At 43.7% G+C, this 26,731-nt stretch overlaps 1 protein-coding gene across 2 annotated transcripts in view; it reads left to right on the top strand.

The window, feature by feature from the left end:
- Positions 1 to 25,633, top strand: part of PKP4 (plakophilin 4) — a 79,454-nt gene extending 53,821 nt beyond the window's left edge. For both annotated transcript variants that reach the window (XM_048953689.1, XM_048953688.1), the window contains exons 15-25: positions 54 to 227; positions 932 to 1,082; positions 3,124 to 3,319; positions 5,370 to 5,454; positions 5,556 to 5,673; positions 7,994 to 8,125; positions 8,865 to 8,938; positions 9,469 to 17,404; positions 19,444 to 19,531; positions 20,882 to 20,930; positions 22,440 to 25,633. In XM_048953689.1, the coding sequence (XP_048809646.1) occupies positions 54 to 227; positions 932 to 1,082; positions 3,124 to 3,319; positions 5,370 to 5,454; positions 5,556 to 5,673; positions 7,994 to 8,125; positions 8,865 to 8,938; positions 9,469 to 9,717 (1,179 nt within the window). In that variant the 3' untranslated portion in view covers positions 9,718 to 17,404; positions 19,444 to 19,531; positions 20,882 to 20,930; positions 22,440 to 25,633. The remainder of the gene's footprint in view (positions 1 to 53; positions 228 to 931; positions 1,083 to 3,123; positions 3,320 to 5,369; positions 5,455 to 5,555; positions 5,674 to 7,993; positions 8,126 to 8,864; positions 8,939 to 9,468; positions 17,405 to 19,443; positions 19,532 to 20,881; positions 20,931 to 22,439) is intronic.
- The last annotated feature ends 1,098 nt before the right edge of the window (positions 25,634 to 26,731 follow it).

Below are 26,731 nucleotides of genomic sequence, written 5' to 3'. Positions count from 1 at the left end.
TGAATGAAAATACAGAGGCTTACTGTACTTACAAATACGTATTCATTTCTCAGTGGGATGGAGTTGGCCCTATACCCGGATTTTCCAAGTCTCCTAAGGGGGTAGAAATGCTGTGGCACCCATCGGTGGTAAAGCCGTACCTAACGCTTCTAGCAGAAAGCTCCAATCCAGCCACTCTCGAGGGCTCTGCAGGATCTCTCCAGAATCTTTCTGCTGGCAACTGGAAGGTACCAGAATTCCTGCTCTTCCTCCTGTTTCTTTGTAGAGTGTGGCATCAGATCTTATGTGCTATGAAGCTGTTATTTCTGCCATGAAAGGCAGTGTCAAAGATGGTAGGCAGGAAGAGCAGTCTGGAAACTGTGCAGTCAGAATGTATAGGCAGTAATAACACTTCATAACATCAGCACTGTGGTATGTGGTATATTAGTTACGAGTTTTAAAAAGTTGTATTTGCTCTTATCATTTTTATTTCCATGTATTGCTGCTTATGGCTCTTGCACACAGTGTTTTACAATGGCATTAGGTGAGAATATTTCATTAATGTTATGTATTTGTCACAGAGATGGAGAAAATGCTAATTGCTTTCTTTGCTGTAGAAAACCAGACAAGGCTGCTTAATTTTATGCCTGTTTTAAAGTTGGCCCTTTTTAAGAAAAGTACTTCTCCTTCTTCAGTAATTTGTCATCTATTTGGACGTTTTGTCTGTTAGATCATTTCTTAAAATGTTGTGCCATAGCAGGAATGAGTGAAAAAGAGCAGAGTCAGCCCTTTTTCATAATGATAAAGGGAAGCATTTATCAGTTAACATATCGTCTTTGCACTGGAAAATGTAAAGATGTCCTTAAAATGCTTAAGAATTATCATCTAATAAGAGACAATTTCAGTCAGAATGTCGCAGTAGATCTGCAGGTAACTTGGAGCTCTGTTACAGTTTGCAGCATACATTCGAGCTGCTGTAAGGAAAGAAAAAGGACTGCCCATCCTTGTGGAACTCCTGAGGATGGACAACGATCGAGTCGTTTCATCTGTGGCAACCGCCTTAAGGAACATGGCGTTAGATGTTCGGAATAAGGAGCTTATTGGTGAGTCCAGAGCTGTGAGAGTGGAGAATAAGTCTGACCTAATATTGAAAGAGTACAAGGGGAGATTCTACCAATGGAAATAGCATACTTGATTTTACTGTATCACATCACTTGTGCCCCAGAAATTAATCTTTCTGACAACAGGAGCTTTCCACAGTAATACCGTTCCTTTGGTTTGCCTTTAGCCATCTTGCATGGGCTGAAGTGACCTCAAATGAACTGGACAGGAAACTGTCAGTACAAAATATGATGGAAAACACAACTCTGCTTCCTTGGAGCTAATAAATGGTAACCTGCTGAGAGGGCTTCAGGGTCCCTTATGAGTACTAAGAGAACAGGACAGCACTGCTGCCAGAGCACCAGTAGATGCTTTAATAGTGCTGGAGAGGGAGGGGAAAAATCCTCTCCTAGTGAAATATTTCCACCAAAATCCAGATGTAGAGCAGTATCTATATGCCCTTGCTGAATTAAGTAATCAGTAAGGATGTTTGCTAGAAAAACTTAATGGTTTTCTTCTGACAGTTTTAATATTTAACGTTTAAAGCTCTCATCTATGCCTTTCTCATCTACCCTTTGAAAACAAAAGTAAAAACTTCTCCTGCCTTGGTCAGGAATCTGTCTACTATGGCAAGTGTTGACCATGCCTTGCTCCTGTGGCCCAAAGGAACCTGCTAACTCATGGGAAGATGTAAAGGTGTTTGATTTTTCTAACAGGAATTTTCTATATTGCAGGCTAATGGGGTAAGCATGCAATAGTTATTATACAGATAAGAGATAGTTATTCTCAAAAAAATAAATGCAGTTGAAAATTATGTATTTCTGGAGCTTTACCATCTGGGATGTTCAGAACATGTTTGCATGCAGAGCAGGTATTATATCCATAAAAGATTAGGAGAAAAACATGTACTTACATTCCATTGCATCAGCCATACACAGGCAATACTCTGTGATAATCTATTTTCAGAACTTTTCCTTCCCCTCACAGCAGAACTTGTCAGTTAGGAACATCCCTCCACCTGTGCTCTCTCTGTCAAAGCTTTAGCAATCAAAGAGTTACTGGCTTTGTAGGCATAAAATATTCTGAGACACAAAGTGAGTCAGAACCTAGCCCGTGCCCTGTTTTAGACAACTTTATTGGCATTTGTTGGTGCGGAGCTCTCAGTGATTGAATCTCTGGGGGGGAAAAGGTTATTTAAAAGAATGGGTACTCTAACAAATAGCAGCATAAGATGCTATGTGGAAACCTGTGTTGCTGAGCTTGCCAAAACATTGGCAGTGACAGAGTAGTACCGTGTACAGCCTTGTTGGTGGGAACTTTCCACTGTGTTTGAAAAGAAGTTGCTTTGGTGTGCAGAATTTATTTTTGGATAAAATTTTTCCCCAGAAACGTTATGCAATTACACAGTGAAGGGCTTTGAGACAGGCTTCTTCATCAAGCACCGCGGCGTACAAACACAAGTCTTCACTAAAATCAATTAATAATCATTTAATTATCAACAGGATCTAAACAGGAAAAGAAAATAAGAAACACTTCAGCTTTACTTGATTTCCTTTGTTTGCAGTGTGATTATCCCTGTCAGTAACTGAAACTGAAGGAGCTGAGATCTGATCTCTTATGGCTGACAAACAGGGTGAACAGAATGTCAGAAGGAAAAAGGCCCACGTGGCTGTAAGGATTTCTTTAGCCCCCCCATAAATGAAGCCGAGGAATGTGCACAGCTCCTCAAATCACATGAAATAATGTAATGTTTTCTCTTGAACAATTCTGCTTTCTCCAAATAATCTCTGTTTCCAAATGCTCCAGTTTTAATACCAAAATTCAGGTTACTTCTCATAGTTTTTAAGCCAGGAGAGAAGGGAGAAAAGTGATCTCTACTCTCACTTACGGTATAAAGTGTGAAGTCTTGGAGTTTTTCCATGGGTTGGATCCGGTGTTCCATTTGACTGCTTTCAAATGCAGTTTATTGTTAAGTCTTAGGATTTCAAATCTGAAGTACCAGAACATACGTTCTGACTTGGTTCTGTTGATGGGTTGTTGCAGGCAAATATGCTATGCGAGATCTGGTGAATCGACTGCCAGGAGGCAATGGCCCAAGCATATTGTCTGATGAGACTGTAGCAGCAATCTGCTGTGCGCTGCATGAGGTCACCAGCAAAAATATGGAAAACGCCAAAGCCCTCGCTGATACCGGGGGGATAGAAAAGCTGGTGAACATAACGAAAGGAAGAGGTGACAGGCAAGTAGGCAACAAATGTCATACGTCATCTGTTTATTTCATTCCAAATGTGTAAGAATGCAGGTAACCGGGGGGAGGGGAGTTTCAAAATAAAAAGAGATTTGTGAAAATCAGTTGGTTTTTTTTTTTACTGTCCTGATCTGAGTAGCTACCAAGTCTGAGTCACGCTGGAACAGAAGAGACAGCTGGTACCTGCCATTCTTTTCCAGTGTATTCCTTACAGCTTTTGGAGACTATTACAGGTGCAATTAATGGGGTCTATTCAGGGAAAAGAGTATTTAAAAACTTATCTTTTAAACACCTACAACATTAATGGAGTATTTAGAGCTTTTTGAAATGAGAACATATTAACACCTTCATCAGGATATCTCAGTAACTATTAATTATATCCAGCATGGCCACTTGTTAGGCTGTGAGGAAAATCTGCCCTACCAAACACTAACCTTGGCAGTGGGATTGTCTGGAATAGGACTGCGAGTGTTTGTTGATGGGTTCTGGCTGTCTGCAGATAGCTGCAGGTCTGTCTGTGCCACCTGGTGTGCTAGGGCTTCATAGGGCACCGTGGGCAGTAGCACTGAAACCCTTCAGAAAAATAGGTGGGTAGCAGAGCATCACATCATGGGAATGCTGCAGTGTCTGAGTCATGCAGTGCCAGCACCAAGCCAGCCTCAGGGACTCCGTGTAGCTCTGATCAGGATCTCTGCTTTAACCTACTCAGCATATCTGATGGATCTCATGCTGGCAGGACTCTTGTATAAAGTAGAAAATCTTGGATCTCTCTTCTGTGGCCAGCAGAAAGCTGACTATCCAGTCAGCCCCTGGTTCTGTTCCCACTATTTGATCACGTAGCAGTGGGGAGGAAAAGATCTGCAGCTGTGCAGAAGTGCAAATTAAATGCACAGCATTTTTATCAACATCTGTCTGAAAAGAAACTGTGGACTGTATTTTGTGTATCCGTGATTTATGATAGTTTGTATGTTCAAGGTGTCAGCTGTGACTATAACTTTGTTGTTCTGTTGGGATTATGTGGAAAGTTGCTCTTACAACTATAGGAGAACAGGTACATAGAAGAGATCTGGAGGAAATGACCCCAAGTTATGCTAGGAGAGGTGGAGGTTGGCAGTTAAGAGGAATTTTTTCACAGGGAGGCGGTCAGGCATTGGGATGGGCTTCCCTGAGTGACAGTCAGTCCCCGTCATGGAGGTGTGCAAGAGCCAGGGATGCAGAGCCAGCGGACGTGTGGTAGGGGAGGTGTATGGAGCTGATGGTTGAGATTCGTGGTTGTTACGAGGGTCTTTTCTGACCTACATGATTCTGTGACTGAAAATCTTTGAACAGCTTAGAAGTGGCTACTCACTGACTGACACTATGAACTGCAATTTTTTTCAGCTTTTTCAGTCATGTTTTTCTTTCAGAAAGTGTGTTTGGATGAATCTTCACACTGACAGGAGAAGGCACGTGTTTGACACAGATGTGCTGTGGAATTTAATTTCAAATCCCTTCTTCAGTACCAGCAGCAGGCACGATGACATGACTGTTCTTCATAACAGGCAGAGCAATTCCCTCGCCTTGCTCTTGAGAATGGAAAAAGTCTTACTGAGCAAACCTCTCCTGTGGTAGCACAGCACGGGTTGGAGAACCGAGTCCTACTCGGAGGATGTTGGGACGCATTCAGTACCAACTCCCTGTAATTTGCTCTTTTTCTACTGCTAGGAACACTGTATAAAATTTTAAAGCATATAGTCTCCGTTTTGTGAAATGTGCTGAACGATGTTTCTTATCACAAAGTTTTGTCCTTGTGTATGATGACCACCTGTATTCCTCACTTGGGTGAGCTGGAGAGAGAATTTCTAGGCTGAAGAGCGAAGTAACTGTCGTGTCAGTGTACACAGCCTTTGTTGACCCTGCTGACACTGCTGTACTGCAGGCAGCACTAAGAGCTGGCTTTCTTCACAGCTGCAAGGTTTAGGCTATTCCAGCACTCCAGAACACCATTCTGTTTTAGTGGAGTTAATGCTTTCTACTAATGCAATGTTTTTTATTTCCTTAGATCTTCACTGAAGGTTGTCAAGGCAGCTGCTCAGGTACTCAACACGTTATGGCAGTATCGAGACCTTCGCAGCATTTATAAGAAGGTAGACTGCAAAATTAGCTTACACTGGAAAATGGTTGTATAAAAACTCTTAAGCTAAGGTAAAGCAATAATTTATGTTCTTTGCTTTTTACCACTCCTCAGGATGGATGGAATCAGAGTCACTTCATTACACCGGTATCGACGCTTGAACGTGAGAGATTCAAATCCCATCCCTCGCTATCAACAGCCAATCAGCAGATGTCACCGGTCATGCAGTCAGGTCAGTGCAGACACATACAGAGATCTATTGAAGGGATACGTTGTGTCTCATTAACTCAAACAGCCTTTGGGTTGACTTGGCATTCTAAAGCACAGAGGCCCTGCTGTGTTTTCTCTGTATTTAACCCTACGAACAGCAGTGCACAGGTGCTTCAAAGTGCTGTGTGTGACCATGTCTGATACTGCTGGCAAGTTTCAGACCCCACAGTGTGTCAGATGGTGGTGGTGTGCTTCCAGAACACCAGTAGACCCCAGCTGATAGCGGGCATGCAGCCGAGGGACCAGATTAGATGTAGTCCTGAGTGAAATCCTCAGTGCACGCTGCATGGATATCTGGACTTTGTCACTGTTTCCCTCTACAAAATCACTGCTTTTCAGCTGCATGGCACTGTAGGTCAGGCCTCTTACTTGAAAGCACACAGAGCAAACCCACTAGTGAGGGACCGGTTTTGTTCCATTATAATGAGCAAAACAAATGCAACACATCTTACACTTCTGACTCCTCATTGTTGCAATAAGCTCCCCTTTGTTCCTTTAACAATCTTAATCTCCAGGAGTAGGATCTAGATCTTTGTGACAGAACTGCCATGCAAGGCGTTCAGTGGATTTTGTATCCTCTGAATTTAGAGTTTTATTTCATCCAATTTGCCCTTCTATTTTTATGTGAATAGATCTCTCTTACTACTGAGAAAAATACATTTGCCATTTGCTAAAATAATCTACCGGCTCCTACAATACAGTTGATTAATTACTTACATAAATAAAAGGAACAATACTCACACTACTTTGTGAAATAGGTGACTGAGGGACTCAGGCTGGGATTTATTTTGCTGTCAACCATATCCTGTAGTGATCTGGGGAAAGACAGCACATCCTTCCTGCCCAGAGTTCCTCTCAGCCACCACCATTCAATACACAGGACTGATTTCTTCATCTGGTGTCAATAAACAGCAGACTACAGTCTTCAGTTCTAGAGCATTTTGTTGTCCTGATCTTTTTGGTCAGTTACATGTCTGGTTTTCTCCCAGTCCTTTGGGATCCTGAGAGATTGTCCTGAACAAACATCCCTTTTTCTCTCTCCAACCACATGGTACCAAAGGCAGTTGCTATGTACTCTTAGATCTAGTTGCTACGTTGCACATACTGGTATCAAAACTGCACCTTGAATTGTGGACTGTTTAAGCCACATATCTACAGCCAGAACCAAAAATACGTTCTCAATAGAAGCAGTGACACTGAAGCAAATTCTGTTCAGGCTCTGGGAACTATGAGCTTTCCCTGAAGCTCTCCTAAGAAATGCTAGCAGAATGACTGTGGTGCTCCAGTTCTGTGAGCTGCAGGTAGGAAATAAGACAAGAATTTCTAACATAATATTCTGAGGCTGTTGGACTTCAAAGAGCACTGAGCAGAAACTAACAGGAAGTGCCCGTTTTTCTGTTCCAGAGCATGACCAAGCTTAAACTATTAAAATGGAAGCTCAGTGCATAAAAATTATCTGCAGAGTACTGTGGGAACAGCCCTGCAGGTTGCAGCACACACAGCAGGTGTGGTAGAATGTTTGTACCTGGTCTGTAGCAGTTGTTCTTCGTTAGGGTCACTCAGTGCACGCATTAAGTTGACCGCTTTCAGATGACACTCCCCCAGTTTAGCTTTTTTAGCCTTGGGCACGCTAGGAAAATACCACTAATTAAGCTATTCTTAGCTCAAACCCAAAATGGTGAATATGATATAAAGGACACACCTATTGGAAGAAGAAAAACAGTTATCTGTGAAAAAGAAAAGAGGTAGTTGTACAAACTTTCTGCATCGTTCACTGTAATAAAAGCAATGGATTACATTGTATTGTTTTGAGATGGCTGTCAGCCAACAGGAGCTGACCAAGTGGCCAAGATTCACTTCTGTGTGATAATGAAAGGAAAATAGTACAAGCCTGTGCATGGGTGACTTCAGCCAGGCAGAGTGTAATGTTTTCTGACCTGTCCTGGGTGACATGGTGGACTTGAAAATTCTATTTAAGCATAACCTAAATACAATCATAAACTTTAACAATGAAATGGGTAAGGTCTCTTATTTCGAATCATTATGGAGTGGTGACTGGTTGTAAGAGTATCAGTGGCAATCTCATGGTGCGTTGGTGATAGCTCTCATCATTGCAGCCCTTCGTACAGGAAAGGCTGTGCACTAATTTTGGCCATTACCCATGAGTTTGCTCATCTCGTTTGCTGATCCTTGGAGAAGGAAAGAATAAGGAGAGAAGAGAGAAGGTCGGGTTTGAGAAAGATGATCAGTCTGTGCAATAACAGCCTTTCTTTTTGCATCAGTCGGCAGCACATCTTCATCACCGGCTTTATTAGGAATTAGAGAACCCCGCTCTGAATACGATAGAACTCAACCTCCTATGCAGTATTATAACAACCACGGCGATATCATTGCTCATAAAGACATCTACACTGGTAAGGCACTAGCTAGGTGACCTCCTAGCTGGAATAGGTAAATATTCCTTCTATGTGGAGTCCGTGCAATCATAATATGGACAGCTGCATTAGCAGAAATGTTGCTTTTAATGTTGTTTTCACTTTTATTCATAGCATGAGGAGAAAAAAAGAGGTTTTTTATTTACCTGCTAATGTCTTTAAAATTACAAACATCACCAGAATAACAGATAGTCTTTGAGGTCCCTTCCAAACCAAGCCATTTTTTGATTCTATGAATAAGAAGAGATCTGTTTATACACTGGGAAATGAGGTGCTTGGAAAACTTATTTTAGTTTAAAAATCTGTTGCAGAAAATTACTTTATTATACGCTTTATATGTTATAATCAAACATTATTTTAATATGCATATATATTGTCATGTTATTATAAAGCTATACCAGTATTTCACACTTTCCTGATTTTGCTTTTCCTTCTTCAAGTCACAAAATAAGAGATGTCAGTAAAAAGGGAGAAATAAATTTCTCATTTTAAAGGTTATCAGCAGCACACATGCATGGAGAAAGGAAAAAAAGCATTGGGGTTTCTGCTTAACTACTGGTGAGGGATAACATTCACTTGTATCTTATGGCCATATTATTAGTAAACTATAAAGTCTGCAGACTTAATTGTTGGAGTGCTACATAATTCTTCTAGATAAAATAAAAGCGCAAAGACAAAAAATAGACTGAAGTTGATGCCAAAACCTATTTTCTCACAGGTTCTAGCAAAACATCCCCAATTTACATCAGCTCCTATTCCTCACCAGCGAGAGAACAGAACAGGCGGCTACAGGTGAGTCTGAAATTTGGTTTTGGAGTGATACTGAAATGACTCAGCACATGGTGTTTTAGTGGAACGCTAAAGAGTTTAAGTACACTTTGCAGTGTCAGAGTCTTTTCTGCAGAGAGCTGAGCATTTCTCTCCTCAGCAGTACGTAAGCTGTTGTCAGCTTACCGCAGTTTTCTTTCTGTAGTCCCACATCCTTGTACGTTCTTGGCACGGTTGGATCTCAGACAGCTGTTCTGACTTGGCAGATATTTCAGGTGCTGTATTTTCTACACGTGCCCTAAAAGCTCAGCTGTGGATTGGTACTGGCTCTGCAGTGGATGCAGGTGGGTGACCTGTAGACAGGCCGAGAGGTTTTTCCTGCGTTAGTTTTACCTGGAGCCTTAGGGGTGTTCCATGCAGGTTTCATCATTGGAAGAGCTACACTGAACTCTTCAGGGAGAGTTTTGTGTGTAATGTATGTAAGTTCTAAAAGCAAGCATTTTCTCTGTTTAATTACATTTTAAAAGTTTATTTTTCTTTCACGTTGTCAACAGCATCAGCAACTGTACTACAGTCAAGAAGATACCAACAGGAAAAACTGCGACGCGTACAGGTTGTACCTGCAGTCCCCACACAGCTATGAAGACCCGTACTTTGACGATCGAGTTCACTTTCCTGCTACTTCAGACTACACAACACAGTATGGACTGAAATCAACCACAAATTATGTAGACTTTTACTCCACCAGACGATCTTCTTATAGAGCAGAACAGTACCCGGGTTCACCCGACTCCTGGGTGTAGCATCAAAGGAAAAAAAACCAACAGTGTATTTCTCATCGTGCTTGAGAAGAAGTGGAATGGCCTCATTTGATGTCTCGGTTATGAAATCTGAAGGTGAAATAAAAGAGGAAACGAGGAAGTCTTTTGGTTTGGGTTTTGAAGGGCATTTGGCTTTGGTTTGGGTTTTTTTGTTTTAGTTTTTGCTGGGGGTGTTTTTGGGTGAGGAACCGTCAGAGAGAAAATCTGGAAGGGATGCTTCTTTGCTCTGTTTAGATGTTAGGTATTATTACTTGTAGCTTCTGTAGTCTGGTGAGGGTGTGGGCGATGTGATGAAAGGTTTGAGAATTGAGTAAAATGAATTTGGAAAGTGCGTAGGTCAGAGCAAATTAAACCTGTTTTTTATGTGAATAAAAGTCTTGTTCTGATAGTTTGTACAGAAAAAAATAAAATGGATGCCCTTGTTTTATTGATATTACTAAATGTCAAGATTGTATGCTATTATGTCGTGTAAATTTCTTTCATTGGTGTAAATATGGAAATGCCACATTGGTTTAAAGTGCCATCCATTTGTAATGCAGTGTGTCATTTTGAAAGAGATTTGAAACATCGTACACACAAAAAAAATCCAAGAAAATGTTATAAATTAAAAAAAATACAACTAATAGCATAATTTTGAAGCACAAAGTCCAGTTCAGCATACCTGCGCCTCTCCCATTCCCATTCCCATTCCCATTCTCTCTGCATATTTCATACAAAAACAAACAAAAAACTTCACTGCCATTTTCTATGCACATGGAAGAACAATAAATATGAAAGTCTCATCCGTGGAAAGCTGGTCCCTGTTCTTTTTTTCTGAATTATTTTTGGCGTGTGGAATTTCAGGAACAAATACTGTGAATGCGAGGTGCAACTGCTTTTTTTTAATCAGGTTAAATGCATCAGAATCGCTTTGGCCACTGTCCCAGCATTCCACAGTGCATGTGTTCCAGAGGTGCCAGCATGAACCACCAAGGCATGAAGTTATTCCTACTCACCCTTTATTCCCCAATTACTTTGGCTACAGGCAATTGGGGTATGTTGGAACTTCATCCTGTTCTTCCCAGCACTCCTCCCCTTGTTCCCCCCAGTAAAATTTCCATCTTCTTGCTTTCAGAGAGTACAGTCTGTAGTTTGCACTTCCCTTGGATTTATTTACAGTCCACATGATTGATGATGTTAGTAACCATGGACTTTCCTCACGCTGTACAGTCTGTTGACTTTGTACTGTTCTTAGTTTTTTCTTTCCCATCCTAGCAAATTTCTTCAGTTTTCAGTGTCTGCAAATGCCCCCGTAGTGTTGGTGCAGTGATGACAGGTAAAGGTAAGCAGAACTGCTCCAATTAAATTCACCTCTCCTTACTTGGTTGGGGGGTACTTCTGTCCCCTGGCTGTACGAGGGGAAAGAAACAAAGGGGTGAACAGCCCAGTAGAGGAAACAAGTTGGGTTTTAACCTCTGTTACAGAGCCAACTCCCCACTGACTGCAGCGTGATGTTACCGAGGGACAGCACTGTGCAGGTGGAGCCTTTTCTTTCCTGGACTTCGGTTTTCTCCTTTTAAGGTAGGAAAGAGTTTCCATTTAATTCAGTTTGAGTTTGTTTCTGGTAAGAACAGTTTGGTCACTGACAGTTCAGTGACAGTTCTCACTGCCTTCAGAGTCGTGTACAAGGTTTGCTTCAAGGATGAATGCAGATCAATGTTGATCATTTGGTACACCCACAACTGTACTGAGCCAGATGTATTTCTTTGGTACTGCATTGTCCCACGGTGCTTTAAATTAGTGCTGGATAATGACAGGATCACAGTCTGCTCTGATTTCCTTGGAATCTGCTGACATCTTTGAATCATTCTTACCTCTCAGCTGAGACTTTAATCAGGATCAAAAGCAGCAAGGTGTGGGCGGGCAGCCAACTGGGATCTCCTGTGATGTGGCAGATCTATTTTGTTATGGTCATTTTCTTTGGCTTTTAATGGCCCCATCATCCGTGTATTTCCACACTTTGTCTTGGTACTGCATGATTACAGTCATCTCCACGGTATGCTTGTTGCTTAATTTCCCTTTATGTATGGTTTCAAACCAAATGCATGAAAGCAGGGAAAATCAGGGCACAATGTAATTTCTTTGCTCACCTTCAGGATGCAGGCTGGTGCTTGGGCCAGCCAAAGGGCTGGGAGTGTAAACGGAAGGCAGGGGCTTTTCAAATGCACTGTATTCATTGAGTTACATTCAGATTGATATTCTGGTGAGAAAAATAAAAGTTAACTACTCAAGACACCAATGTCCTTAGGACAGGGTGATGTTAATTTGGAAGTTAAAAAGCTAAACACTAGTAGTACCCTGGGAAATGTTCTTTATTTCCATCTTTCTAATAATTAAATTGTAAATGTGATGAAAGAAGTACTAAACCTTATCAAAATCGGAGAGTTAAATAGCTTACAATTAGAAGAGCTTGAGCTGTTGAGTCGTGCAGTACAGCAGCACTGTGCTAGTCCTTTCCCTACGGACTGCAGAGGGCAACTGAGAGCAGCACTGACCTCAGTGAAGCAATTATGCTGACTAAATGCTGAACGATGGGAAAGAAGGGCTGAAGTTAACATGTCCACGATTCCTTCTCCTGAGGAGGAAGCGCCTGCTATGAACAAGTCAGGGAATGTCAGCCATCCCTGCACGCTCGTGGCTCTCGGCTGTCAGCCCCAGACTGGTGCCCTGGCTGCTGTGCAGCTGCTCTGCTCACTGGCAATGCGGGTTGGCCAGCAGCTCGCACCGCCTTCTGAAATTTCTCCTGTGCATCAAAGACAGATGAGTGTTTTGGCAACATCCCAGGAGAAGCACTGAGCGACTCGGATGGGCGCAGAAGCTGCAGGATGTGTGCCGCAGCACCAAGAAAGAACCATGCCCAGGGCTGCAGTGAGACAGCCTGGCTGCGCGGCGGTGGGGAGGATGTGAGAGCTGCCGAGAGAGACAGAGCCTGAATGGGCCGAGCACAAAGTTACAGGCGCTCACAGGAGGGCCGTGCGGCTGAGCCTGCGAGCAGCAATCCTGTTGCCATGAAAAATACATTGGCTACAAAAGTTAATTTCTAGTGGGCTTTTATTTGGAAAGCGTACAAAGCCTCTTCCTTACCCTGCTGCAGGGACTGTGGCACTGTTCTGTACAGTTCTCATAGCCAGCAGTTTTCTCGTCTGCTGGCTTATCCAGTTACTTCCTGATTAAAGCATCCCAACTGTTTCACTTTGTGAAAATATTGATGACAGCTTTGCAAAACAATACAGGAAAAGTTACAGGAAAAAAAAGTGTTTGAAATCATCCTTTTTAGCAGTTGTTCTCTCTTTTTTCTTTTTTTTTCTTAATATCTTGGCCTTTAATTGAGGCTGAGGACATTTTACACTGTATACCTAAGTGTGCTTTTCTACCTCGCAGCGTCGATATTCTGCTCAGCTTACTCCATACTGATTTCCCATATCACTGCAATATAATACTGGCATTTGCTTGTGTTCCCATGTTGGCAACCTGTGTGCAGTTGTGATTTTGTGATGGCTTGTGATGTTATCCTCAGAGCACGTTCTCTGGGCAGAACAGTGTGCACCACTAGCAGGTGATGAGTTATTTGCAACCTCCCCAGCGCCATCGCTGCAGGACAGAATGAAATCTTCCTTACAAGAGAATGACTTTGTGCTTCAATTAGCTCAAATATTTATAGCAGTCAGTCTGCTGCGATGTGTATCTCTGTCATCATCATTAGCATGTAATGAATGTCGTCTTAGGATCTTGCAGCAGCATCTTTTGGCCCTACAGTTCCTGTTATCACAGGAGAGTGTTTGGGTTTCTGAGTGAATTCGGCTGGGTTTATTGTGTGAATTTCACAACTCATCCAGACCCAACCATGTTTCTGCATTAGAATGCCCAGTGTGCATTTAAAAGAAATTGATGCTTCAGTGAATGAAAGGACTCAAGTCTTTTGCTTCGCTGAGTCAAATGACTCCAATGGAGTTTGCACAATTGGAGATTAGAGACTTCAAGTAAGAAGTTATATTCCTGTGTGATGCTGTCTGCAATATGAGCTTTGCCAATTTCAGCTGATGGGCATGGAAATGTTTTTTTTCCTAAATTAAGTCTATGTCCTCATCTCTGACGTGATACATTTATGGATTTTTTTTCATGAGTTCTTCACAAAAAAAAAGGCCTGCTCAGAAGATCTTACCTCCAGCCATAAAGGACGCAAAAAGCTCGAGCCTTAGTATATATTAAGTCCTGGGGGGAGTTGTCATCGGGTTTGGAACACGACGACCTTAAAGGTCCCTGCCAACCCAAACCTATGTTTATGATTACTTGGATTTTTTATGGTATTTTAATTAACAGTAGAGTTGGCAATTATATCATAATTAGACTTGCTTGTGTAATCATCCGAGCTGTGCTACTTCCATAAAACCTAATCAGGTGTGTCTAAGACTGGAACACAGTAGAGGTCTTTCAGATCACCTCACTGCAGGCACTCGCTGCTGACTGCTGCGGGGCACCCTAAATACTGGTACCTGTCATCTCAATACCAATTATTTCTGATGGTAAAAGTCTCCTTCATGTGGATTACATGAAAAATACAAGCAGCAGGGTATTTGGTGAGGTGATTTCCAGCTGGTTCCTTAAGGCATTTGTGAGTGCATTTCTCCTGACTGGGAGAGTGAAATGAATGATCTCCCTGTGCACCAAGTAATCATGCACTATGAGAAGAGATTGATCTCCTTTAGGACTAAATGCAAAAATGTGTGGCTCACATAGATGGCTCATAATCAAGTCACAGTTCATTCATCGTGTCCTAAATAAATCAGGCAATCAAGTCAATCCAGAATCAGCTGGTGCACCACCAGAATGGGTACAGATGCAGGAAACTGAGATCATCGTATCCCATGAAATGCTGACTGTTGAGAATTTTCCCTCTGCCCAAAAATCATTTGTCATATGTGAGTGCTTAACATGGGAACAAAATACATAATCCTGCACTTCTATTTATACAGATCCTATTTAAAGCTGTCATTCATCCAGAGAGGTTGAAGAGGATTTATCTAATTCTAAATATTGCGTACGATTATTATCTCAAACAGTGAAACAGGAAAAAGGCCGTTCATCAACTGCCAAGAAGCCATTCAGCTTGGATCTGCCCACCTTGCTGATGTTGTTAAACGTTCCCACCTCAGGAGCGAAGAAAGAACATTTTAAAAACTTTTGGCTATGTTAACCTGTAGCAGCCTCTTCTCACACAGGACTGTAAGAGCTGGAAAGGAAATTCTGCTGCAGTCCAACTGCAACGTCTGTCCTGCTTGGCTGTTTACCAGTTATGCACTTTGACAATTAAATTTGTAAAGAATGCAAAGCAAAACCACTCTCAGCTGTTCTTTACTAAACTTTTCCCTTGAAACAAGGAAACTTCTGAGAGTATTTGAATGAGACTGAAAATGCCCCACATCTGAAAACGTGCTTGAAGCAAAGCCTACCAACTCAACTAACCGCACAGAACAGAACATGGCACTGAAAACGTTAAAAGTCTCCATGTATTTTTTTGCAGACTTGGCTGCCATGCATTTCTCTTTGCTACAGTGACTACCTGCTAAAGCTAACTGGTTTTAAGCCAGTGCACAAGATATGCTGGCAGCTAACAAATCTGACCGTCAGTCGGTTTGGTGCCATAGCTCAGAAGCTCTTTTGCAAGGAGCACTGACCGGCCATCGGGGCAGACAGACTGAGATGCAGTTCTCCTCAAGCAACAGGCATGAAAACGCCTGAGTGATGAACAGGGGTCTAGGCAGCATAGTTTGGAAAGTCCGTGCTGTGAGAAGGTTCGAAGGGCTGTGAAAGCTGTTTGCAGCTTGCCCGCCCTGCTGGTCCCGTGCGTGCTAAAATCCTCCACTTCGCGACCGCCATCTAGAGCCGGCCTGTCTGCACACCGTTACTTTCCTAACGTCGAAACGCTTTTGCTTCCCCGTGAAGTTAGAACAGAAAAATCACTTCCTGCACTTCGCAAGCAACGTGTAAACAGGATCCCAAGGAAGAAGTCCTTTCCCAAGACTTGTGTAGCTGCCACCCGCCCTTACGCACAGCCTCCATCCGAGCCGCGCTGCGCCTCTGCGCCGCTCCTCCGCTGGGTGTTACGCCCCCTGGTGGCCACTCGCTCTAACTGCAGAAAGCTGCGCCCGTCAGAGGAGCGGGCAGCGAGGCGAGTGACGGCGGCGGGCAGCTCCGAGCAGGCGTGGAAAACCAGGCACACAAAAATTGTTTTACTTTCCTCTGCTACCCTCCATTAAGGTCTGCTTTTAGGGATAATGGCCCGGAGCCGTGATCAACAAAATGATTTTTTCTTCTGTGTTTGATTTTGCAGTCTCTAAACCAGCTAATTTTTGTGGCACAGAGCAGAACATGTTTGCAGCACACAAAAAAATCTCTTTGACACCCAGATTTATGGCTTCAGGGATTGCACACAACCAGTAGTGACGAGGTCTCATCACAACACATGCAGATTTTGCTCTCTGACTCAGGCAGAGGCCACACCGACATGATTCAAGGAACCATCAGCAATACTTCTGTAACTGGATTTTTAAGCCACGGAATATTGCAACACAAAAAACCAGTGAGGGCTGTTTGTACTCTAATATTGCTGTGTATTCTCCCTCGGCACCGTGCGTGCGTTGAGCCCACAGGGTGGAGCAGGAATTGCCTTCTGCTCTCCCTGCCCATCATCCCACACAAAGCTGAGCGGCCTTAAGGCCCCGTTGTCCTACAAAATACTATCAGTGCTGACAGATTCAAGACGATGCCAAAACATAAGACCTTCATCCATAACAACGTTTGCACCACTTATTATTATTATTATTACTATTATTAGAAAATAATTCCTTAACGGATTTTTTAAAAAATATATATTTAAATACTGAAAACGAAAGTGTGAATGAATGTACCAAACAGTTACAGACTGGGTACATCCACTTCCAGTTCAGTGCTCCATTCTAAGGTTATATTCACACATTCACCGTGAGCGATGCTACTTTTGCACAGGCCATCGATACGGATGATGCTAATTCTACAAAGTGTAAAACAGGATTAAGGACTGTAACTCTGGGATTATAAACATCACAGAAAAGACTCGGAAAATCTTACCGACAAGGCGGTTATTCAGTACCGATCACGTCAAAAACCCCGTGTGGAGTAGGAAAGCCGTTACGGAGTTCTGCCTTTGAAGGCAGCTCCGTTCCGTTCCCGCAGTCTCTCCCCCGAGGCGCCGCACTGCGAGCTGCCAACGGACGGAGCGCCGTGCTGCGCTAACACCACGACGAAGCGCCGGGCTCTTCTTTAAGAAGAGAAGTTACAATTAACTACGTGCGTTACGTAAAGTGACACGTGAGAAACCAGCTTGTGCCACCCGCGACGGGAACTCCTCGCACGGAGCCACACCACACCGAGCATCTCGGGCGGTTCGAGAAACGAGGCGTGCTCGCCGTTCGCTGCTGCGTTGGAGGCGATGTTTGGCTGTGCAACTTTATCACTGATTGGTTCTTTCTTCCCTGAACGCGCTCCATAATTACCGCAGCGCAGCCGCCCCGCCCGGCCTCCCCGAGCCCGGCGATGGCTCGCAGGACGCTCCGAGAGCCGCTCGCGGTGCCGGGCGGCCGCGCTCCCCCAGGTACGGGCCGTGCTGCCGCGTGCGCGTCCCGCCGTGCGCCTCAGGGCCGCCCCGCCGGGCTCCTGCAGGTCCGCGCCAGCGCGACGCACCGGGCCGCGTCGGTGGAAGCCTCTGCTGCCGTTCCGCTCCGTCGGGTACCGCGTTTCGGCCCTCGGCGTTGCGACCGCCGCGTGCGGCTGGCGGCCCCGGGACGGACGGCGGCGGGCGCAGCGCGGAGCTGAGCCGCGTGCCCGGTTCGCCCCTCGGCCGCGCCGCTCCCCGGGCCGGGCTCATCCCGCGCCCGCTGGTCCCGGGGCGCGCTGACACGTGCTGGGCGCTTCCGGAGCCGCTTTTCCAAACGCAATTCTCTAGGGTCGGGAGGTAATTTTTTTTCCTGTTTCTCCGGCTGGCCTCAGCGCTCAGCTGCCCTTCAGGTGACGGGAACGGCTGATCGGCGCCCGTGCAGGCCGGGTCGGGCGCGCCGTCCCGGGCGCGGTGCCGTTGTGGCGTAGTGCAGCTCAGCGTTTCTGCGCCGTGCCGAGTTTTGTTGCCGTTGTTTTTTTCGCCTTACTCCTTTGAAAGTTGTGGTGCTCGTTAATTTGGAATCCAGCAGGGACTTTGGGCGCCTCGCGCTCAGCTCTCGGCTGTTCAGTTGCACAGCTTACAGGCGCTCACTAAAAAATCTGAGCACCGCACGAAAACTTTTGACGTCTCTTAGCTGCTTTGAAAAAGCAGAAGGCGGTTTCCCCGTCGGGCGGGCAGAGCCCCGGTTCCCGCTTGCCCGCGCGGCCAGACCGCGCAGCGCCCCGCTGGCTGTCGCGCCGTTGGTTTGTGCGCTGCCCGCCGCTCTGCGCGGCCCCAGGCGGGGGAGGGAAGGGAAAGGAAGGGCTCCCTGCTGGCCTTGGACGCTCCCCCAGAAAGCGAGCGCGTCCTCGTGCCGTCGCGTTGCAGCACGGTCAGCGTATCGCAAGAAGCTGCAGAACAGACCGTGCCGAGGCCTTGAAATATCCTGGCTTTTCACTGTTGTTAAACACGGCTAACGAAGCCCTGCCCCGAACTTCCACTTAACAGAAACAGGGATGAGCTTCCCCAGGTGGGAGCTTGAGGGCATTTAGAATCCTGCTGCTCCTTACTAAAAGCTAATTGAACACGGTTTCCATTTCAGAGACGTCTCATTTTGCAGTGATTGCCCGAACAACGGCGTTCCGGGTCTGTGGTGGATCTGCAGCTGTAAGATCAGTAGGCTGCTTATTTACTGCTGACGCAGCAGCATAGTCAGGTGCACGTAAGCGATGCTAGGAAGGACAGCCAAGCCCAGGTACTGCACATCTCCAGCACTGTAGGGCTGCGGCTGGCATGGCTGGAGAGTTGTTGTTTGTAAGCCTGAGTTTGTTGGCAGCTTTAAAACTTGAAGTGTCTTTGTGAACAGGAAGATGTTTCAGACAGTTTGTGTGTTCTGTGTTCAGAACTGAAGTTTCTGACAAGCCTCAGAGCTTAAATCGTTACTGTCAGATCATCTGTACTTTAATTAGTGCTAATTGGTTTTGTGATTGGCAGGTATCTTAATGAAGCGTAATTAAACTTGTTAGGACACAAGTGTAAGGTGCATCTGGTTCTTATCTGCATTACTGGCTTTCTTCTGAAGTGCCTTGATCACACTGTGGAACCTTTCTTGCTGTTTCAAAACTCGAAATGTTTGGAGTTGTGGGATTTTTTGTTTCTTGTATTTAAAATGGAATCTTGTCCTTAAAATGGATTGATTGTTCCATAAACTTACAGTGCTGGGATACGTGTAAGTTGCAGTGACCAGAGCCTCACTGACTTCCTGATTACAGCATCTGGAAGCTGGTTTGAGTTCGCTGTGACAGCATTTTGCTCTTTTTGGTGGATCTCTTTGGTTTACTTCATGCACATGTGTATATATAAGTGAAGTAAAAATAGAGTGAAGTGGTGAAAGAAAATTTCTTCTTAACATTTATTCGGGGTGTATTATTTTGTCTTCTCTGTCTAGCATGCAGTTCCATCTATAATGCTACATAAGTTGTATTTTCTTCTTGCAGTCAGAGCTGGAGGTGTGAGAGTGTCTAAAAAGCAAGAAGCCATACCTGCTGGGAGAAACGCTGGGCCCAAGGGAAGGGACAAGACAAGGTACTGATCTGCAGGGCTCAGACCCCCGGCCCGGGATTACAGGTCATAGGCAATGGGCTGAAGGTTAGAAAATAGACAACCGTTTGATTCCGTCGAGCTTAACACTTAAATTAACTTGTGCAATTCATAAATAAAAGGCAAGTTGGGGGCAATTTTGTGCTTAAAAAAACCAAACTTCCACATGTAAGGAAGATGCCTCACGAAACAATGAAAGAAAAAAAAAAAAAGTGGAATATCTGCTCTCTATGCTATGGAACAGAAATGAAAACATCACTGCCTACCTGTAATTAGCGATTTTCAATTAGTTTCCAATAAAATAAAATGATTTTAGGCTGTCCTGTATTTCACAAGGATGCCTTATGCAGGTCCGCGGGAGTTGGTGGTAATGCACAAAAATTGGCTGTGCCTCATGAGTCAGGAGAAATGGGTTTTTGCTGTTTCAGTGACCCGGCTCGTGCTTGCCTTTTTTCGTGGCGCGTTCTGCCTTACTTTCTGTCACTGATTGCAAGTTGTCTGGGTCTGGTCTTGCTCCTGGCTCTTCCAAAGTCATGGTTACCTGCTGACACACACAGACCTTTCATCCCATGTTCGTCACTGTGGCAAACGATTATCAATTGCTAGATTGAAACTTCAGCAGGGAATTTATCTTGCTGCAGCCACGAATCATTAACTTCACTAAATCAGTACCTCCTTTTTCAAGAGCTACAGTTCAGGTGTCCAGTTCCATCTGTAAGGACTTCATTTTAGGCCACGGAGGTATGAATGCAAATAATGGCATTATCAGAAGAATGTGCAGTCTTGTAGTGCTGAGCTAAGTTATTTCATATCCATTATTTCATATGGTGATGTGGCTGTTCTGCAGTATTAAAATATTAAGAAGTAATGGGGTATTCTTGTACAAGAAGTTATTTCTTGAGAGGTTTTGATGTCAAAAGAAAAATTGCTTCTCCTCCAACCACCCACAGCAGAGCATGAATGCTTCTTGTAGGCTTAGATTAACATAAGGAAAATGGCAGGTCAAGCTTTGCGGGTCTGAATTCCAGTTCTAGAGTTCTGTGAAATTATCCATGGTGCATTAAAAAAAAACCCTTCTTGAAATATTTAATGATATTTGTATATAGGTTTTTCTTTATATATAAATACAAAGGAAACAACATGGATTTTCCATTTCTCTATTCTGAGACAGCACTTCCCTTTTCATACTCTTGTATTCTTTAATGTGATTAAGGGATTTGGCTCCAGAACCTGAATTTCTATTACAAAATATTTTGTGTTAAGAAGTCTGAAAAACAGTTGTCAGTGTTTTTGCAAGTTAGAGATGCTAACTACTATTTTTTTTCTCTTTTGCAGTGTTGTCAGTATTTCAAAAATCCATCACATGGATGTCATGCTGCGCAAAGTAAGTAGGCCTGGAAAAACAGGATGTGTGTTTGTCAGGACCTCTCCATGAAGCTGAAGATAGAATGTCAGAAAGTGAATTTTCCTTAAATTGCTGTTGCCTGATGTTTGTAGGTTTGCCATCTGCTGCTGGACATTCCTGAGATGATCTGTTATGTCAGAAGTGTGTGGCTTACATGTAACTAGTTGTCTTCTCTGCTATCTATGATTCCACTGCTATTTAATGTTGAATAAGTAGACATGGAGTTGCTGTGTGCACCCCTTATAGAAAGGCACTGCGAGATATCAAGATGTGTGGGTTTTTTAAGGTGGTACATTGCAAATTTATTGAAATGTGGGCAAAAAATAACAGTGACATAATAAGTTGTTCTGGCTTTAACCCCAGCTCTGCCAAAAAGAAAACCCACAGTCCTCAGCATCGCCCAACTATAGAAATAGCTTTAGCTTCTCTAAAGGTTCAACTTGGCAAAGAGAAGAGAGCGCTTAGAAAGAAGTGAGTAATGTTGATGAGAAGTGCATTGCTGGTGAGCTAATGTAAAACTGCAGGTCGTTGAGGCCACAGGGGCAGCGTGTTCCACCGTTGATCTGTATGCAGTTATGTCACTCGAGGCCTGGTGCTCATTTTCTTGATTTCTCTCTTGGAAAGACTGTGAGGTTGTACTGTGTGTATATAGATTTGTGTCACAAATCTATTGATGGACTCTTCATTCATTATAATGGCTCTGCCATTAGGTGCTGTCTCGTAACTCTCACTCGGTTGATGCAGTCTTATCCTTACACACTGCAAAAGCTGTTTAACAAGCTGCTTTTTAATTTGCATTCTAATCAGAAAACCTGACAGCTCTCATCTATTTTTCATACATATGTGATCTTTAGATTGTGAAACATACACGGCTTCCTCATCTGTAGAGCTTGGTTAAAAAAAACCACAAACCATCGGTCGCATTTCAACATGAGCCTTTCATCAACAGATGGGATCAAAGCTTTGCTATGTAGATCTTGAAATTTGGCTTAGACCTATTTGCTAAGGTGAATAGTTACATCGTCCTGTTTTTCTTCTCCTTCCGATCTCCTCTGCTCTTAACCAGCACTTTCTTCTCCAGCTGGCTCCTAGACTCTTGTACATAAAGCTCAGGACTAAGTTTAGAAAGTAATAATTAAATACGACAGTGATGGTTGTTTGAATCAGAAAGTAAGAATTTGAAGCAGCCTACTGTTAGCTGTGGGATACAGTTTTTGCTCTGCTTTCTGTATCTTAGCAAACGATCTTGTGAACAACTGGGAAAAAATATGAAAAAAATCAGTCACAAAGTCATGCTGATGTTCTGTTTTTAAACCAGGGATTATTAATCGTGCAGTCTCTGAGTTGTGATGTGTTGACCACTTGAACTTTTTAGATTTAGGTTTTACTATGTTCTTTAGCCTGCTTTCATGTGATCAAATTTAGGAAGCGAACAGTGGAAAAGCTGTGTTTCATTACAACTTCTTTTCCCCACTTTTAATGTTACAGATAAGCCACAATATCCCTGCAGCAGCGTTACAAGTTGCTCACCAAAAGCCACTGCCTGCCTTGGAGAAGTTCATGCTGCCTAAAAGAATTTATATTATTCAACAGCCACGGAAATGTTAAGACACGCCTTTAAGAAAACAAAAAAACCAAAAAGCCCACCACGTTCACTTGGAAGCAAATTTCTATTCTAAATAGCGTGTAGCATACTGGTAAAAGGATCAAAAGCTTGGCTGCCTTGTTATCCCACTGCATTTCTGTTGGTGACAATAAAATACTTTCTAAAGAGAGTTACTGGGGTTGTATTGAAATGTCATGACTCTGTCTAATCTCATTTTGCTGGTGTTTGGTTGTTGCTCGGTGCTGAGAAGTCCAGCAGCCTCACCTGCCCTGGGAGTTTTCACTGAAAACTGCCCACCCTCTTTTCAGTACTATTTCCTGTTTTGTTTTTTTTAATGTACTGATAGCAAAGCTGAATGTGATCCTGAGCAAGGTCACAGCTGGAAGATGTTCCCTGATAGAGTTTACAACAACTGTAAATGATCTCAAATGCTTCTTAAAAGCCAAACTGCCTGACGTGTTGACCTTGATGTTTGTTTTGATCTTTTTGCAATTATTTTTTTTTATGATTTAGGCTGAGGGGTTCCATACTGATTTTTGTTTCAAGTTCAATCTTAGGAAACTTCAGAAGGAAGTATCCTTGAACCTTGCCTGCTTATACTGTCAGCAGAGACAATAAAATAGTCTGAGTCCTGCAGAGGATAACTGCAGTCTGCTGCTGGTTGGTTGGTTGGGCAGCTCAGCCTTTTACTGCTCTGAATTTAGCTCTGCTGGGATCTTTTCTTTAAGGTAGCAATTGCAGATAAATATGCCACTAAAATTACAGTAAAGCAGTCCAAATAGACTTCCTCAGTATATAAAATTATGTTTAGGATTACATTAGTCTTGTCACTGAGACTTCTTTTGATGGTGTGCTTTGTATGTGACTGCAGCAGAAATCGCTCCATCGCAGAGGGATCCCCGATGGGCTGCCCAGCATCAGCAGCACCACTTAATGGGGATGTCTGCTTACCTTACTTGTCCATGAAAGGTAAATAACTTTATGTTGATTAGAGATTCAGTTGTGATTGCAGTAGGCGGTGATTAGAGTAGTTCTGTGCACTAAGTAATGCAGCTGCATCCTCAGCAAGTAGGACAAATTCAGATATCGGTGCTCCTGTGTAGAAGGCTGTTTGTTCTCTCATGGTCCTTCTGTGGCTGACTGGCTGTAAGATATTGCTGTTAGCCTGGACAGCAGCAGCAGTGCACTGTGTGGGTATTTAAGCTGCAGATATAGGACTTGGAAAACAGGTAGTTCTGCCTTTCTGTCACACAGCTCGTTCTTCCGCCTCCCAGGCTGGTTGTATGTGGAGATGAACATAAAAGGTTTGAGTTAGAGAAGTCCAGTGTGTGGAATTATCTGTGCTGTCGTGGCCAAGAGCAGCACAGAGGGCTCCAGCGTGTCGGCTGATACGTGTCAGTTCCCAACGGAATGGATGCCAGCATGTTCTTTATTCTAATCTTTATTTTTTCTGAAGAAAAAGTAGTGGCTGGTGAAAATACATTGGGGTTCTACAGGCTGCTATGGAGGTTTTCCTCTCAAGTAATCACTTTCTGAAAACTTATTCTGGCCAAGGATTTCGTGACAAATGAGATCATTTTAGGAAAAACATTTTCTTCTCTTGGATTACACCTGTCAGCCCCCGCAAGGTTAACTGGGCACCTTGTTGTTCTGGGTTGTGTTTAACATAAGCCTGAGCGGAGAATCCATCCAAGCATCTTCTCCTACTGCCTTCCTGGGGTGGTGCATATCCTGGCACATGCAGGAATCTGGGGGAAGATATACCCTGTTCAGAGGAGCTATTCAAATAGCTTGGGAACAGAGATCTGGGATCCCTGGTTCTGTCCTGCACCCTTAGGGTGGATGGAAACATCACAGTCCTAGCTGTGTGCAGACCATGCAGCAGAATTCCAGTCTGGTATTGCAGTGCTTCATTGCTGCAGTTGTGTAAACACCTGTGTTGTGATGCAGCATTAACTGTCACTGCTGTGACCGTCAGTAAACATAAAGGATCTGACTGCACTTCTATTTGTTCCACGTTGGATTTTTTCAGCCTGTTTTCCAATGAACATTATCTAAACAGTTTAAAATATTATGTTCCAGATTAAAATGGTGTGCTCAATGTTAAAGATAGCTGTAGGAAGTGAATTGATTGACATAGATCCAAATTTCCAGGTAGAAGAAGGTATTAACAAGAAACCAGAAGGCCTAACTTTGATAAGCTCAGATTATTAGTTGTACTAAATGTAGGGCAGGTGCAAGCTGCTCTTGTTGTCTGCAAGCTGACAACTGATGTACCTCGCTCCTGCTCTGCCAGCAATGTCCCCCGTGCCTTTACTACAGGTAGCCTTTCGTGTTTGTTTTCTGGCTTTGCAGCAAACCTGAAAGTATATAGAGAATAAACTCTTCTGCTTACGTGCTGTATGATTAAGAACACCCCCTTTTCAGCTGAGTCGGTCTTTTACTTTACTGTTGTATTTTTACAAGTGCATTGTCAGGTACATTGTTTTTTTTCTTAAGTTATTTCCATTTATTAAGGTGTTTTAGGAGAATTCTTAATAAGAAACAAACACCTTAAAAATATGTATTTCAAACTTTTAATAGGTTTAACTTAGTTTTCCATCCTGCTACAATTAATCAGCTTTGCCTTCTGTTTAGGTAGTTTTATTTAGATCTAGTCTTGATACATTATTTTGCCATGATTATTTTAGCATCAACTACAGCTAAATCCAGAGTATAAGCAACAGATGAAGTTGGTTTGCTGGAAGTGATGAAACCTTGCAAGAAGCCTGTTTTCTTCAAAATTATTGCAAATGATGCAGGCACTTGACAAGAATGGCATGGTTTCAGGAAACACGTTCCTCTGTTGAGCTTCTTGATGAAAACAGTGTGGGTTCATATGCTGTTATGTTTTGCCTGTAGACTTCAAAATGGCCTAGAGATGGGAGTGGCTGAAGCCAAGTGGCAATGGAAACCACAGAATTCTATAATTGCTGGTTGGTTTTAAGGTCTTCAAAACATTCTTAAATTTGATAGTGTCATGCATTCTGTTTGAAGGCTTAAATAAAGCGTGTTTCCCTGGATAGGGATGAATTTCTTGAGCAAGGATGAGTCTCTACTTCTTAGCACCTATTCTTCCTGCTTGTGAGATACTCGACAGAGCTACTTGAATTTGGAGGTGTGAAACTTCAGCTGTTCTAGAGTGAATTATTGCACTATTCAGTGTACAGACTTAAATCTGAATTGATTGTACATATTTCTGATTTTTGTGCAAAGTCATGCAGCAGGTGAAATGACAAACAAAATGGGTCTAATCTGGAAACCTACAACACAAGGGAGCTGTAACAAAAGCCTATCTAAAACATGTCTTCCTTCCAAGGACAGACTTACTCAGTCTGTTCCTCTCCACACAGTACGCACAGATTTGCCAGAATCCTTGCTCATTAACCTTTCCTTGCTGCACAAAACCCAGTTTTGATAACCGATGCACACGTTTGCATTTATTGAATTCCCCTTTACCTTCAGTGGTAGAGGGAAGAGTATGTTTCTGGACTGTGGGAATTCCTTGGACTAATCAGTGCTGTCTGTGGTACTGTGTGCACAACTCCTAAAGTGGGTTCACAGTAAACAGTCTTTTGTTTTGGAACTGTCCCTGATGACTGTGGTTTCAACACAGTCATAACACCAAGCTGGCAGGAAGCATCGATCTGCTTGGGGGTAGGAAGGCCCTGCAGATGTGGACAGCTGGGCCGAGGCCACTGGGTGAAGTTCAGCAAGTCCAAGGGCTGTGTCCTGTGCTTTGGCTGCAGCAACCCCAGGCAGCGCTGCAGGTGTGGGGCAGAGTGGCTGCAGGGCTGCCCAGGGTGTCGGTCAGTGCTGGGCTGAGTGTGAGCCAGCGGTGCGCCCAGGTCACCAAGAAGGCCAACGATGTCCTGGCTGTGTGAGAAACAGCGCAGCCAGCAGGAGCAGGGAAGTACCGAGTCTGAGCGCTGTGTTCAGTTTTGGGCCCCTCACTGCAAGAAAGACACTGAGGCCCTGCAGTGTGTTCGGAGAAGGGCGATGAAGCTGGTGAGGGTTGGAGCACGGGCCTTATAGGGAGCGGCTGGGGGAGCTGGGATTGTTGAGTCTGGAGAAGCAGAGGTTCAGGTATGACCTTACTGCTCTCTGCAGTGACCTGCAGGGTGGCTGTGGTGAG

The sequence above is a fragment of the Lagopus muta genome, chromosome 8, assembly GCF_023343835.1.
Source record: "Lagopus muta isolate bLagMut1 chromosome 8, bLagMut1 primary, whole genome shotgun sequence".
In the NCBI taxonomy this organism is placed as follows: domain Eukaryota; kingdom Metazoa; phylum Chordata; class Aves; order Galliformes; family Phasianidae; genus Lagopus; species Lagopus muta.
The sequence above is the reverse complement of the archived record's forward strand: the minus strand, read 5'-3'. Positions and strand labels throughout refer to the sequence as shown.